This window comes from Juglans regia, chromosome 12 (assembly GCF_001411555.2).
Source record: "Juglans regia cultivar Chandler chromosome 12, Walnut 2.0, whole genome shotgun sequence".
Taxonomy (NCBI): Eukaryota; Viridiplantae; Streptophyta; class Magnoliopsida; order Fagales; family Juglandaceae; genus Juglans; species Juglans regia.
The window spans coordinates 22215376-22232159 of record NC_049912.1 but is presented as its reverse complement, the minus strand read 5'-3'; the positions used below and the strand labels follow the sequence as shown (position 1 = coordinate 22232159).

At 32.4% G+C, this 16784-nt stretch overlaps 2 protein-coding genes across 2 annotated transcripts; both read left to right on the top strand.

Moving 5' to 3' along the window:
• Window positions 1–8723: 8723 nt before the first annotated feature.
• On the top strand, window positions 8724–14362 carry LOC109005858 (sugar transport protein 13-like). Its single transcript, XM_018984927.2, has 5 exons — window positions 8724–9148; window positions 10103–10425; window positions 11624–11748; window positions 12925–13216; window positions 13355–14362. The coding sequence occupies exons 1-5, from the start codon at window positions 9013–9015 to the stop codon at window positions 14045–14047; spliced, it is 1569 nt and encodes a 522-aa protein (XP_018840472.1). The 5' UTR covers window positions 8724–9012; the 3' UTR covers window positions 14048–14362.
• Window positions 14363–15002: 640 nt separating this feature from the next.
• Window positions 15003–16784, top strand: LOC109005859 (mavicyanin-like). Its single transcript, XM_018984928.2, has 2 exons — window positions 15003–15335; window positions 16178–16784. The coding sequence occupies exons 1-2, from the start codon at window positions 15167–15169 to the stop codon at window positions 16558–16560; spliced, it is 552 nt and encodes a 183-aa protein (XP_018840473.1). The 5' UTR covers window positions 15003–15166; the 3' UTR covers window positions 16561–16784.

Below are 16784 nucleotides of genomic sequence, written 5' to 3'. Positions count from 1 at the left end.
CATATTTAGTTGTAATGGCTCACGACAAGTATTTTCATACTTAATTAAAAAAGATAGGGAGGGGATTAAAAAAATACGATTATCTTGTATTAAAAGAGCACAAGATCCAACCCACTGCTATGAGTATGGACAAAAGAATTATTTTTTATCTATATAAAATTTCTCCGGACGATCAAATTTTTAATGGGGCCGAGCGTGTTATAAGCCACGTGGAGAAGATCCCACGTGCGACGTTTGCAAAAGTGCAAGGTGGCAATATTTAGGGTTGTTTATTCTCTCGTGTCAGAATAGAGATTCTTGGCCTCTTTTTTGGACGAGTGGGAAACAGTCATTGGCTGTTTTTTACCATAATTTTATTGTTGTTTTAGTATTCAATTTCGTTTCACAATAAATTAAAAAAATAAAATTAATCAAAGAGAGCCGTTGGGAGAAACCGAGCTGCTCTCATTTATAAGGTAAAGAAAAAATTTATTCATATTTTTTTTTATCATCTCGTAATTTAATATTAAATGATAATTTCATAAATAAAATATAATAAATAATCTATAATTATTTAATTCCAGACCACAAGATAATGAGAATATGATGTGATATAAACAAAGTACAGTAATATAAATAAATAATTTTAAAATTTTGTAAAGTCTTATTAATATGCATATAAATATTTTAATTATAAAATTATATCTTAGAAATAAATTTATAAATTGATGTAATTTATATGTATGTTAGATTATAAAAATTACTTTTATTATTAAGTATAGAATAAATTTATTCATGATCTATTTTCTCATCATTCTCTCATCATCTCATGACGTGGCATTAAATAATATATTTAGAAGTAAAATATAATAAATAGTTTATAATAATCTAATACCACATCATGAAATGATAGGAAGATGATGAGTAACATTATTCTTAAGTATATATGCTATTTATGACTATAAAACTTATTTAAAATATACATAGATGTATATATATATAGTGACAATTCAAAGGAATTAAATGCTTTACCAAAAGTTGTTCAGTGATAATACATTTAGATGAATGGATTTGGATTCGGGACTTTAAGATCTTAATGTCTTATTTGGGTCATATATTAAAATTTGGATTCGAATTTGTATAAAAATAAACAAGTTTTGAAACTTGTTTTAAAGTCTTGGATTTGAAAATTATGGATAATTTTAAAATCCAAATCTAAATACAGATTATGCTACCAAAATACAAGATGAATGGATTCAGATTATGATTTTAGAACTCAATGACAAAAATGAAAAAAAGTGCAAGTAATTGAAAGGATGGATGGATGCAAATCAGAATTTAACATCCACGAGGATTTATAGTGAGTGCCATTAGTTTTCCCAAAGAATACCATTAAGGATCACTAAACAAGTCCTTTGTGATTCTTTAAACGATTCTGGTCAATTAATTTCTTGTGGTCAAGTCTACAGTGGGCTGCACCAGGAAAGTGGGGTCAGGTCAAGAATTATAGTTCAATATATGGAAAAAATAAAATAAAAAACATTATAGTTGAGAAATGATATTTATAATTTTAAAATGTATAAATTTTGTGTAATTTTTTAAAAAATAGATAAATTTAAAATTTAAATAAAAATATTAATTTTTAATAATAAATTTTAATTTATTTTTAAACAAAAAAATTATGCGAAATTTGCAACGCTATGATATGGTTACTCGTTTAAAGAGTAAAACTAGTATGGGAATAACGATCACCGTACAGTTGTATAATGATTATGATGATATAATCATGATGGCCATGATAGGAAAATGAGATAGGGGATCATGATGCCACTAGAGTTGTACCTGAAGGCTGGGACCCTAATTTTATGGTGTATTATGGTGCATGATGTCTTATCCTGGATTTGGTGCATGCCCTGTACTCTTGCATTCAAGCAATCCATCTATCCTGTCAGAGCCGCCTAGAAAGTAAGAAATTACCAATTAAAAGCAGAATCCCCAAATAGATATTCAAAAATAATAAATAAACCAAGTTCATAAATAAATAAATAAATAATCAAAGCACACGTAATAAAATAACATAAAATTAAAATTAATATTTTTGGAGAGGATAATCAATTTCATGCCATATTTTGGCTGGATTTCAATGGACAAGCATAATTAACAGTAGAATCTGAGAAGATATTAAACGTCAATAATTTTAAGCACTTACTCAAATATTGTTGAATGTAGACACTAGAGCGTGACTGTGTATTATAGAGTAGGTGTACAGAAATATCAATGCTACTTTGGCATACAATTTTATTTTCCAAAGTATGAGTCGTACGAAAATGGAGTCAGTAGGGGCACAAACTTTCTCTTCCTTAATTCCTTTCCCATGCATAGGTCGTAGGAACACAGCCCTGCACTTCGAAGAGTACTTTTGCATTTAGATGGAAGGGTAACGTCACCAATAATATTAACTGGTCAGACCGAAATATTGGGGCAACTCAAACAACCTTTGATCTTGTTCTTAATTTTATCCGCTTTTAAATTCAAATGTATATACATATATATTACACAAGTAATGCTATGCTAGGTATGAGTCTAAAATGTAGGTCTGGCGCATGCTCATTGTTCAAAAAATGAACCATACCAGAAGAAATAGTTTTTTAACACTTTTTCAAGATTGTGTTTACTTTTTGAGTCTTAAGATACGTAAATATCGTATATTTTCTTTAAAAATAGTAAATAAATCTGAAACTCAATTGAAAATATTTTTTTAAGGGTTTGTTTAAAAAATAAGATGATTTTGTATGAGTTTAATAAAATATTATTTTTTAATATTATTATTGTTTTGAAATTAAAAAATATTAAATTATTTCTTACATTTTGTATGAAAATTTAAAAAAAATTTAATAATGAGATGAGATGAGATGATTTTTATATCCAAACGAATTCTAATGGTGGACCTCACTTATTTTTAAAATGAGTAGACAGAACTTGCACGTGATAGAACTATATTTAATATTATTCAAAATTGAAAATCATAAATTATTAATTAAAAAATATAAACTTAAAGATCAAAATGATACAAATCAAAATGTTTAGTACATTTTTGTTGCTAGACTCTAAAATTCTTTTGGCCGGTACATGGTAATTTTAATTAATGACATGTCAATTATTTCATCTCTAATTTTCACAAATGGAATTAGATAAAACATTTTGGGAAATCGGTCCCCTATCTATCTATATATAGGATAAATTCGCTATGGGTACGTGTACATATAATAGTGAAGTACGATGTCAAAATTTTACCAAGACATGTCAAAGTTTTCCTTTTTGTTTGAAATAATGATGTGGTTCAGGTCACGTGTATGGATGCTTCGTATGGCCATGATGTTGAGTTGTAGGATGGTGACAAGTGTCACTTTTCAAGCCATCAGTCCTTAGATTGCCAATCTATAAATTATCAATTTTTTTTATTTTTTTATGAAATTTAGACACAGAGCAAGAAATTACCCAACATGGCCACTTTTGTTTTCAATGCAATATTGACAGTGGGAAATTTTTACGTTCAATGCACCTTAGAAAGGAAGAAACTCTTGTCTCTAAATCTTTATTGGATGAGAATAGATATTTACAGTTGTGAATATATAAGTATTATATAGTCGTTTTGAAAAAAATAAATAAATATAAAACTCATATGAAAAGAAATTAAATTTTTAATAGTAAACTTTATTCTTTTTTAAAATGACTATACAGTATTTATATATTTTATGACTGTATGTAATATTATTCTTAGACATTATGCCAATTAGACGAAATACTTTTAACAAGTTAGGATCTTAGGTGATACATAGTAAGCTCTTTCAAACTAGTTACTCCCGTTTACATGGTGGTGTTGATATTTTGGTGGAGGGGTCGAGTGGGAGTTATCCCTTATATTGAGAGGGATGTATTAAATGTTTTTCTATTTGGAGAGTTAGTAACAGCCATTTCGTCACGTATACTTTGGAGCAGGCAGGCAGGCAGGCGAACACGATGATCTATGATTCTATATGATCACTTTTCTGCATTTATTATCCCGTTTTCTTGAAGTTTGTTCATAACTCGTTCCAAATAAATTGATCATTTTATGTGATGCTGACCAACACTTCCTTCTAATATCGCCAGTACTAGATCAGGGTACTTGCCCTAGGCGAGGTGGCGGGCACTTGCCCAAGGTGAAGAGGCTGGCAGCTCCTGCCCTAGCGGTGTTGGTTGCCTAGATTGCCAGCAATAGGACATGTCATGGCGGGATGACGAGAACTATCTGTTATATTCGGCCACCTTATTCTCTGGATTTGGGTTCTAAAAATGGGTCTTTTGTTATTTGGATTCTGTTATTTTAGAGAAAAGAAATGATATTTACAGTCGTGAGCGTACAAGTATCGTGTAGTCATTTTAAAAAAAATAAATAAATATGAGATTCACATAAAAAAAAATTAATTTTTTAATAATAGACCTCACTTTTTTTCAAAATGACTGCATGATTTTTACGCATTTCACGATTGTATATAACATTATTCTTTAGAAAAATGCTATTTGCTGTACTCTTTTATTATTATCCTCTCGTAATCCTCTATACGATATCAAATGTTTGGAAGATAAGGATGATAGTTGAGAAGATAGTACTGAATAACATTGCTCTAAAATAATAGATGATTAGTGCAAGCCCAAGATGTACAAACATGTCCAAGTTCTTTTAAAAAAAAAATTATAAGTCCTATTTTTTTAAAAGTCTTTGTACTCCATCTAATTGTATTTAGCATTATTCAACAAACAAATCTTATCGATATTATCGCTCCCAAGCTAATAAACGGAAGAAGCTGAAAGTAAAAGCCTTTTTGTATGTGGGGAGGGGAGGCTCATCTGATTCCATGAGGCCCCATCCAGCCTCGTAGGCCCAAAGTAAGCTAAAGTCTAATCCATTTTGGGAATGAGCTGACCAAGTTTCCCCATGCACGAAGTAGCTTTTTAACAAAGAGAAATATTATAATTACAAAATGATTATATAAAAATAATTTTATAAATTAATATAGCTTCATGTGATTTATCAAATTATAAAATTATTTTTATTATATAGTAGATTTGACGGATCATATGAAACTATACCAATTTGTGGAATTATTTTTATATAATTCATTTGTAGCTATAACACTCTTCTTTTACCAAAGTCAATTATCACCGCTGTGAATTAATACTCTCTCTCTCTCTCAAAGGAAAAAGGTGTTTCACCTCAATTATCAAATGTGTGATATATGAATGATGAGTAGAAGAATTTAATTAATTTAGAAAGAATAAAACTAAGAATTTGGCAGGTTTGGAGGATGAGATGATAATTTTATGTTTTGTTTGAAAGTTTAAAATATTATGTTTTAATATTATTATTGTTTTTATATTTGAAAAAGTTGAATTAGTTATTATATTTTGTATGTAGATTTGAAAAATGCGTAATGATTAGATGAGATGAGAATTTTATATTTTATCTCATGCTCCAAACCAGCTTTAAAAAAATAAAGTAAGTGTGGTGTGTGGAGATGATGAGTAACAAAGCTCTTGACCAAACCCTTTTAACCAATGAGTTATGTTATATATAGTCACTTTTGCGTACTTTTTACGTACTCTACTGATGTGATTGATCAAAACTTATTTTATGTTAAAAAAAATGACGCAATCAATCACATTAATGAATTGAGTAAGGAGTACGCAAAAGTGACTGTCATAAAATTTTTGTTAACGAGTCAATATAGTAATGTTAGGGTTGAGCAACGACCCTTTCGGAGTCGGAGGGCCCAACCTCCGACTCTGACTCTGATTTTTGTCGAAGGTCGAATCCGACCTCCGACTTCGACTTGTCGGAGTGGAGTCGGATTTTTTTATTTTTTAATTTCATATTTGACCCCCTTTTTTTTTAAAAAAAAAAAAAAAAAAATTGGAAGGCTTTCAAATTTCAATTTTCTCAATTTAATGCATGTTAGTATGTTACTTGTTTTAAATAAATATATTATTTAACTAGTATATTATTGAGTTTAACTAACTGTAAAAAATATAGTTGTATAAAATTTAAATAACTAATATATAGAAAAACACATATTTTTATAAAATCAGTATAAAATCGGAGGCAGAGGCGAAGTCGAAGGGCCACGTCGGAGGCAGATCAGAGCGGAGCCGAAGTCAGTTCATCAGTGACTCCAAATCTGATTCCGACTTCCAAGGGAAAAAAACCTCCAACTCCGGAGTCGGAGCGGAGCCGGTACGGATTCGGATTCGGAGTTAGATTGTCAAATTTTGGCTCAGTCCTAAATAATGTTAGATACAATATTTCAATGTACAAGACCGTATACTCTTTTTAATAAAAAAATAAAGTTTAATTTTTTAAAAAAATAAATTTTTATAGATATCAAATTTATCTACTTAAAAAAAAAAGAAAAAAAAAAGTGCGATGTTCGATGTTTGCACTTGAGTGCACATATATATCACTTCTGTTTTTCCTTTCAGAAACGACTTCTTCGTTTTCTCGTGAACGCCAACAAAGGCCACCTTGAACGGATCATGTTATCTTTTATATATTTATTAATATATATATATATATTATCCGAAGAGAACAGAACATAATTAATATTAATGGATCTATACTCAAACTCCAATACTACCTACTGTCAGTACTCGTTTTTGACATGGAATTACATATATAGTCAATTTTGGTTGCTTTTGTGGTCAAAGAAAAAAAGAATCTTAGTAAAAGTTTGAGAATTTCGAGCTATTTGGATTTGAAACCATTGTTGGACGTTTGAACATTCAAATTGGTTTTCGATTGCTGCTACATTTTTTACGAGGAAAATGTTTTTTTTTTTTGCTAGTGAATACTGAAAAAAAGCATTTCAGTTACAGTGTACCACTCCATCTTTTTCCTCGTTAAGTGTGCGTACTGTTTGACTGCGTTTAGGTATTAAATTAAGTTTAGTTGAAATTATAAAATATTATTTTTTAATATTATTATTATTTTAAAATTTATAATTATTTAATTATTTATTATATTTTATATTAAAATTTTAAAAAATTATAATAATGAATTGAGATGAACTTAATAATCAAAATAATCAACTTTTTATTTAGTCAAGAAAATGTTATTGAAACCAAATAAGAAAATTAATTCACGATCAGGATAAGACGCCTTGTACATGTCATAAAGAATAAACCAATAGACATATATATACACAGTATTATATTTATTTTATAATAAAAATAATTTTATAATTTAAAAGATTATATTAAATCATGTTAATATTTAAAGTAAAATTTCTTTACACATAAAATATTTATTTATTTATTTATCAATAATAATTCTATAAGTTACTTCCTAATTTTGGTATTTAATTTATTGGTTGCTCATTCAATGTCACTTACCGACGACTCATTGTTAATTAATTTTTATTGACCAAAAAGCAGATATTATATATTTAATAATTGTAAGATCAGCACGACAGATCACTCTCAAATCTTGGATGCTCATGAATTGGGTAACCAATAATTATTTATTATTTTTTTAACTCAATTTTCAACAAATGCATTTTACACGCATTGAATTTCGGTAGGCCGTATCATTCATCAATGAATCAGCATCACTATAAATATAATTTAAATATAGTACGTAAGCGTTGCATATTGATTTTTTAAAAAAAAAAATACAAAAAATAAGTAAATACAAAATTTATATAAAAAATAATAATTTTTGAATGTTAAACACTGTTATAACAGTATCTAACATTATTATATATATATATATATATATATATATAAAAGCGTTGCATAACACATTATTATCGTCATGAAAAATGATATTTGTACATAATAAAAATTTAGAAAAATTTTATTTTTACATGTGTCAGTTATTAATATGCTAAAAATTATAAAATTTAAAATTTAAAATTTAAATTTCAAAACAAAATTAATAAAATGAGTTTTGTAAGTAAAAATTATAAATACTACATGTAGCACTACTATATTATCATTATTACTAGCTAATTTTAGTGACGGTAGCTATAACAATACTCAGCACTACTAATGGTGCATGGGGAATTTGGAAACAGGGCTAAAACTAAAGGTCATACTTTGATGATGATTATTTGGTTGTTTCCTCAAAACCTAATAACTTATAATTTCCCATTTTCTCATCATCCCCTGCAGTAAATAAACTTGCATGGCTTTTACTTGCAGGTTCTAATTTTATAAGAAGCTTTTGCTGGCTTCTTCGAACGTACGTACTGCTCATGATTTTGCTTTCTTTTTAAGTTGAAATTTCCTCATCAAGTCATGATTATCTAATTCCCATTTTCCGAGTGGATTATAATCCAATCATGACTTTGACCATCGTCATTATACATGAGTCATGACCCATTTATAATTTGATGGCCACTCCGCCCACTAGAATTAATTACAATATTTTTTTCCCGAGTTTGATTTAATTACATTTGGTTAGAAATTCATGATCATCCTCATGATGTCATATATATTTGTAAGCAAGCAAGCCGTATTCTCACACGCAATTTGCTTCAGAGTATGCATGGTTTAGAGACCCGCAGATCATGATGTGGAGTAGTTCTCTTTCGTTTACACGATATTTAATTTTTTTCCCCTTATTTTTCTTAATTAAAATGTTTTGGGTTTATATCAAAGTCACCGGCCAACTAAAATACAAAGTAAAATGGAAGAGAAAACTTGTTAAAATTGAAGTCATAGCGCGCTCCTGGCTGACTAGCCGTCAAGTGTGAACTCATGATTCGGCCATAGAAATAGTAGAGTACGTGTGGAAAGATGTGGCAGTGGTGCCCCAGTACTCTTACTTAACATCATCCCATTGATTTTTCATATTTCCCTCGTGCCCATGCGCTGCCACTCATCTCATCTCACACAAAACCTTCCCGAATCCAAATACACATTATCCAAAACTCTCTTCTTCTTCTTGAACTTCTCCCTGTATATCAGAGTGCTTTTTTCACATATATAGGAATCATGCCTGCGGGAGGGTTCTCGGTTCCGTCCAGCGGAGGCACCGAGTTCGAGGCCAAGATCACGCCTATTGTTATCATATCATGTGTTATGGCCGCCACCGGAGGCCTCATGTTTGGTTACGATATTGGTGTTTCCGGTAAGTAATTTCATATTTCAGACGCATGAGCACTCACTCTCTCTCTCTCTAGTATGCACGTGCATATGATATATATTAAGATGTTTTTTTTAGCTTATTTTCTTTCGAGACAGAGGAATTGCTTTGGTCTCGGTGTCTCCAAATTTGGCAAGAAATTAAGGACGCTTAGTACTTTTCATGATCATAGATTCATATGTCTGTACATGTAAATATATTTCTTATCATGAAAATAGCTAAAAGCTTTCGTTCTTTTAACGTTCTTCGTATGTAGTTTTGACATATTTCTCTTATCATGTTTATTTTATCAAGAAAAGAAATAAAAAGGAAAAAAAAAATTGCTACTCATCATCTCTTCATACCATTTTTATTTATATATATATTTTTTAAATTAATTAAGAATTTTTTTACTCATCATTCATTTACTACATATTTAATAAAAAAAATTTAAAAAAATATATATATTACGAGTAATATGTCGGTATGATAAATAGATTTTTTTTAAAAAAAATGTATCCTTGTTCTCATCAAAGAGATAAGGGTACTCTAGGGAGTACCTCACGGCCTTTAACAGTTTAACTACCATCGTGAAGATCGACCCAACTCTCAATAGGTTTTGTTTGGCTTTCCAGCTGAGCGTGATGACCAAGAGAATCTAGCTGGGTCCGAATCATGTGCACCATGTCGGCAAACTTTTTATACGAATTATATTACCCTAAAAATCGGCGATTTAAAAATTAATTTCCTCTTGCTTAATTATTATTTCTTCAATATTTTTGTTTGGTACTGTGAAAATGATGTAAATGAACTTACAAAACCAATAAAAAAAATCTTCGATGCATTAATATTTACTGCTAATTATATATGTTTGTCTTACCTTAAATTAAGTTCAGTAAATTTTTTATTAATTATTTTAATTACTGGTGGCTGATCGATTTGATGATGATGATGATGAAGGTGGTGTTACGGCCATGCCCGACTTCTTGGAAAAATTCTTCCCGGTGGTTTATCTGAAAACGAAGGATCCAAACATCAATAGCAATTACTGCAAATATGATAATCAGGGCCTACAATTGTTCACATCATCGCTATACCTGGCCGGTTTAACCTCGACTTTCTTCGCTTCCTACACGACCAGAAGGCTTGGTCGAAGGCTAACCATGTTGATTGCTGGTCTTTTCTTCATCGCTGGGACTGTCTTTAACGCTGCTGCCCAAAACCTTGCCATGCTCATTATTGGTAGAATCATGCTTGGATGTGGGGTTGGCTTCGCTAATCAGGTTTGTTTTCATTTTATGCCCCTGGATGCAGTAGTAGTACTTCTATATATCTTTACGTACTTTGAATGGTTACGCAGTTTAGATGATTAGATATTTTGTTAAGAGTGAAATATAATAATATTATAATATTATTTTTATTTTGAAATATAAAAAAATTAAATTATTTATTATATCTTATATAAGTGTTTAAAAAAATTATAATAATTAAATAAGATGAGATATTTTAATTTTGTGTAATCAAACTAACCGGCCTAAACACAAATAGATTTTACAAAATGATATGAATTCATGTGATATGTTAGATTGTAAATTTATTTTTATTATAAAATAGATTTAATATATAATATATTATATGAATTTATTTTTATATATTTTTGTAATAATTATAACATTTCTCTTCTTAATTTGGTGAAATATGTAAAAATAAAATAAAATATCTCCCATGCAAAGATCAGAAGGAGAAATATCTAAAAGTAGAGAGAGAAAAGGAAGTGATCGAAAGGCTTTGGTGGGATCGAATTAATAACGACCCAAGAACCATAGGTTAGAAACTGGGAAGGAACTGCAATGCAAGATCACCATCGATTGGAAGCTATGAGAGTTACCTGCTTTGTTTTTTATTAATATTCTCGCACGTGAAATTCTTAGATGTGACAGAGACAGGCATCTTGTATCATTTCATGCCTTGGCTAGCTAGCTTGAGAAAACATCAAAATGTCATGATAAAAGTCTCTTGGATTCATCCAGAGAAAGCCGACTAAAAACCCACTTTCTTTGCATCTTGGCTTTCTGCTTTCGAATCATTTTTCTTTTGGAAACGTCATTGATCTTTTTGTGGAATAACGTGATGTTTTGGATCTCTATTTTAAATTACTTTCTTGACTTTGCTTTTTTGTGTGGGGTACGTAGTACTACAGTACTGCAATATTGTTGGATAGTTCATCTTATCCTTTTGTATTAATTACTTGGTCCTTAATTTCATTGGTCTATGGGGTGGGAAAAATTTAAAAAAAAAAAAAAAAAAAATCAAAAGATATCCCAACTTGATTTTGTGGGGGCGAAACGACTCCGCGTACTGCACAGTAATTTCTGCTGGACAATAGAAAGTACGTAATTAGATTTATTTTTATAATATATATTAAATTTGATCTTATAAAGTTAATTGAAATATGTTGGATATATATATGAGGTACTGCAGGCTGTGCCATTGTTTCTATCGGAGATAGCACCGACGAGGATACGTGGAGGTTTGAACATATTATTCCAACTTAATGTGACCATTGGCATACTCTTCGCGAGCCTTGTCAATTATGGCACTGCTAAGTAAGCTCCTATTCTTCATTTTGATGATGATCTATTCCTTCGCTCCAATTTTTTTAAGCTATATATAGAGTACTCGATCGAGTTATTGGCAGCAATTCCCAGACACAAAGGTTTTTTCTAATTTTAAATCCCTTCTAATTAATTAAGGTAACGTACTGTCCCAGCTATCTTATATCAGTTCATTTAATATAAATGTCAGTATTAGAAAGGCCAGCAAACATATATATATATTTTCAATACATCTACAGGCACAGCGCATGCAGTTAATAATGAACATGACGTGTTTATTTTGAACTCAAGAGGGCACACCTGTTCACTTTGTTGAACAATTAATGATCGATGACTTACCAATCCTACTAATCCCTATTATATGTCTAATATTATATCAACCATGCATATTAATATTGTAGGAAGAGAAAAGGATATTTATTTTTTATTTTTAAAATTTTTGAAGATCACGACAAGACCCGTAAAATTTATTTAGTCAAAACCCTTGATCACTTGTACAGCTAGCGGCGTATACTATGATGATCACTTCTCTAGACCTTTCACTTTAATTATTTTCATTACGAGGATAATGTTTTTTATGAAAAACTTTTGTTATATATAGAAGACAGTGTCTTAACATATTGCTTGTTGGGAAATACATGATTAGAATTTTGAAAAAGTTAAGAACACCAATTTTATAAGCTAATGTATGTAGAAATTCGCTTTTACGTCATGTTAAGTCAATAAAAAATGAAGCTTTGTAAATATATATATATTTTTTCTCGAGATTAATTTGCATATGCAAAATTTGCAGACACTAAAGACTTGTTTAGATAGTAAGATGAAATAGTTTTAAATAAGTTAAATAAAATATTGTTAAAATATTATTCTTTAATATTATTATTATTTTAATATTTGAAAAAATTGAATTGTTTCTAATATTTTGTACAAAAATTTAAAAGAATTGTAATGATGAGATGAGATAGATTGAGAGTTTTTTTATATTCAAACGAGACCTAAATGAAACTCTTATACCTGAGCATAGTATTATTTCATTCAAGATGTTAGCTTGGAGAGAGTATATGATATATTGGTCATCATCTTGTAAGGTTTTGTTTCCTAGTCATGTAGGCTTTGTTGCTAATTAACCAGCTACTGATATATGTTTTGTTATGCAACTACGTACAGAATCAAAGGGGGATGGGGTTGGAGGCTGTCGTTGGGTTTGGCTGGCATTCCTGCAGGTCTTCTTACGGTGGGGGCTCTCCTCGTGGTGGACACTCCCAACAGTCTGATCGAGCGTGGTCGCTTGGACGAAGGAAAAGCTGTGCTTAGAAAGATTCGGGGAACTGACAATATTGAGCCTGAGTTCTTGGAGCTTGTTGAGGCAAGCCGTGTGGCTAAACTAGTGAAGCACCCCTTCAGGAATCTCCTTAAGCGCAGGAATAGGCCCCAGCTCGTCATTGCCGTAGCCTTGCAGGTCAGCATCTCTCGTTGTTTTCTACACATCTTTATAAATATTGTCACAACAATTATCATACTCAATAGGTGTCGATTAGTTAAAAAATCTGATTATCCTATATATTGTTCTCTAATTTGAATTGAATGTCTGCAACAGATCTTCCAACAATTCACTGGCATCAATGCAATCATGTTTTATGCTCCAGTTCTCTTCGACACTCTGGGATTTGGCAGTGACGCTGCCCTCTACTCAGCTGTCATTACAGGGGCTGTGAATGTCCTCTCCACTCTTGTATCCATCTACTCGGTGGACAAAGTTGGCCGTCGAATGCTCTTATTGGAAGCTGGGGTCCAGATGTTCCTTTCTCAAGTGGTGATAGCAATCATTCTAGGAATCAAGGTCAAGGACCACTCTGAAGACCTCCACAAAACTTATGCAATTATAGTTGTTATCATGGTGTGCACTTTTGTTTCTGCTTTTGCATGGTCTTGGGGGCCTCTAGGTTGGCTGATCCCAAGTGAGACATTCCCACTGGAGACTCGCTCTGCAGGGCAGAGTGTGACTGTGTGTATCAATTTGCTTTTCACTTTTGTTATAGCACAGGCATTCCTTTCAATGCTCTGCCATTTCAAGTATGGTATCTTCTTCTTCTTCTCCGGCTGGGTTCTCATCATGTCATGCTTCGTGCTGTTTCTGCTTCCGGAGACGAAGAACATCCCAATTGAAGAGATGGCAGAGAGAGTCTGGAAGCAACACTGGCTTTGGAAGAGATTTATGGATGACCATGAAGACGATGGTGAAAAGAAAATTGGGTACAAGAATGGATTTGATCCTTCTTATCAGCTGTAAAACTAGAGAAGTATACTTACCTTACCCACCAAAAAGCAAAGAAAGAGAAAGTATTGTATTAGGAGGAACTTGCTATACAAGAACATTAGACACTGGACATTGAAGAGGTACAAAAGATAAATGTTGCCAATATCCATGTCGATTAGGTTCCTTTGGAAGGTTATGATTGTAAAAGCTTTAAGAGAGTGTTTGTGTTTCTTCCCTTAGTCTGTAGCTCCCCACGCATGTGAAATTCTTATTGCCGCAACATTACATGGTGATGAATTATTGTCCATATTCTCTAATATACAAAAAACTCTTCAAGGTTTTGTGTGAGTTGTAGATGTTCATTTCATGGCCTTTAGTTCATCTCATGGTCTCTAATACTAAAAAAGTCATTATCCATTAATTAACCCACAGTACACATGAGAGATATAGTTCAGAGAACATTACTGTCTTGAGAAGCAAGCGAGCTAGAGATCAACTTCTACCAGACAGGAATGACCTTATATTAATGAAACGCATGCACGTGCTTGCTAATTGTGACACTTTCATTAGGAAATTGTAAAGATTAAGCCTGTACTTCTCCCCTATACAAAGCAATATGAGTAAATCAAAGTGTAGGGTAGGCAGTGTCATGATGGAACTTCCAAATTTCTAATGAAAGACGAATTAATGCGCAACCCACCACACCTGCAATATGACCCTAACATTCTTCCCTTTTAATTCAAGTCCGATCCAAACATAATTTTAAAGGGAAACAAAATCATCAGTCACGAATGAATCCTTTTTGCTTATATTTCAATCCTTTTTAACATGAAGTTTGGGAAAAAAAATAAAGGGATCGTTTCTTAATTAGGGAGTATAGTTTTGTTGAGAATCTGCTTTCATGATATTGATCTCTTTCTCAGAGCTTTTATTTCAAATCAAGATATATATGCAAAGGGTGCTTAGCGTATAATTCATAGAAAAAAGTACAGAAGGACCAAACACACTTTCTTCTTAAAGCTCCAACCACCAACGGTTAAGAGCAAGTCAGTAGTCCAAAAGATTTATAAACGATCGTAGACAGAAAGTTCTCCAAATTGTCACCACCCACCCAACACCAAACGTATTCACTCTCTTCCAGGGCTCCAGGCTATGGCTTTGGCGGGGAAAGGCTTCGTTCTGCTCATGGTGATGGCGGCGGTACATATAACCAATGCGGCTGTGTACAAGGTTGGGGACTCGGCTGGTTGGACCACCATTGGTAATATTGACTATAAGCAGTGGGCCGCTACTAAGACCTTTCGAGTTGGTGATATTATCCGTAAGTTTGTTTCATAATCTAAAATACATGTTGCTGACTTCATTTCATTTTCATTCTGGGTAGTCTGCAGTTTTTGGGGTATTGGGTTATGCAGCATTCTTCTCGGATTGTGTAATTAATTCACCATTTACCTGGAATTGGATGTTCATTAATTTGCGCACAAATAGGGTCTGAGTTTTCCAGCATAATCCTTGGCTCGACTCATCTGGCCTCATTCTGGGCGAGAAAAGGATCTTGTTTTGGGTTATAGATTAGATGAGCATAAAATACTCGTAAAAGCCTGGGAGGTTTCTCGATCTGTAGTTCCCCCTGATTCTTCTATTTCTGGTTAAAGTGTGCTTTGGGGCTCTTCAAGGAACCAACCTACTGCAGTTTTCATCGCAAGATGAGTTTCCCAGCCGGCCATTGCCTCAATTTCTTATCAAGTTATCAGTGTAGGCATTGTCTGACTACTTACTGTTCTCACATTAGAAATGACGTCTCAAAACAAAGAATGGATAACTGCAATATGCCATTATAACAAAGAAACTATCCGTATGTGGAAGGAGGCTACATGATTAGGTCGGCCATGCTACATCATGGGCATTTGGCCCCCACACGCACACATTCCTTTCCACCAACACATCCACGCTTTCATGATTATACTCTCACTTTGCATTCAATAATGCGTTTCCACGGTATCCATCAAAATAGGGCACCACGTCCATTCAGAATGTTTGGTAAAGGTTGAAAACTTCATCTGGACACTTAACAAGAAACTAACAAAAAAAAAAAAAATACTTGGAAGAAGGGATTACTGGTAACAGTGTTGCGTTTTCTTGGTTGGTATTTTTTTGTGACAGATTTTGAGTACAACGCCCAATTCCACAACGTGATGCGAGTAACGCATGCAATGTACAGGGCTTGTAATGTGTCAGCACCTTTAGCCACCTACACCACTGGGAATGACACCATCAATATCACTAGACGCGGTCACCACTTCTTTTTCTGCGGCGTCCCCGGCCACTGCCAAGCTGGCCAGAAGGTCGACATTAATGTGCCTCGCAATCTTTCAACTACTGCTCCAACTCCATCAGCATTGGTCTCTCCTCTGGTTCCTCCCGCTCGTATTCCCGTTCCTTCTCCGAGTAAGGCTGTTCCATTCAGTGCTTTGAAGGATGGCTTCGGATCGTTTGGTTTAATGGCTATGGCTGTTGTTGCTCTTTTGGTTTTTGGCTCTGCTTAATCAGGGGTTTCTTAGTTAAACCCTCCTTTTTTTGGTGGGATTTATGGGGATTATGTTGTTTTGGGACTTTTCCGGGAATTATTTAGGGCATGGTGGTAGAGTGATATTCATTGGCTATGTCATATCATAGATTCATATATAGACATGGCTTACATATTTCTGAAACATTTCGATAATTGACAAAGTTTAAAAATTTCTAAGATATCTTCGTTGGCTTGATCAAA

Coding starts and splice junctions, on each gene's coding strand:
- LOC109005859 (XM_018984928.2), top strand. CDS start 15,167: ATGGCTTTGGCGGGGAAAGGCTTCGTTCTGCTCATGGTGATGGCGGCG. Junction 15,336..16,177: donor TCGAGTTGGTGATATTATCC/GTAAGTTTGTTT, acceptor TTTTTGTGACAG/ATTTTGAGTACAACGCCCAA.
- LOC109005858 (XM_018984927.2), top strand. CDS start 9,013: ATGCCTGCGGGAGGGTTCTCGGTTCCGTCCAGCGGAGGCACCGAGTTC. Junction 10,426..11,623: donor GGGTTGGCTTCGCTAATCAG/GTTTGTTTTCAT, acceptor GAGGTACTGCAG/GCTGTGCCATTGTTTCTATC. Junction 13,217..13,354: donor TCATTGCCGTAGCCTTGCAG/GTCAGCATCTCT, acceptor TGTCTGCAACAG/ATCTTCCAACAATTCACTGG.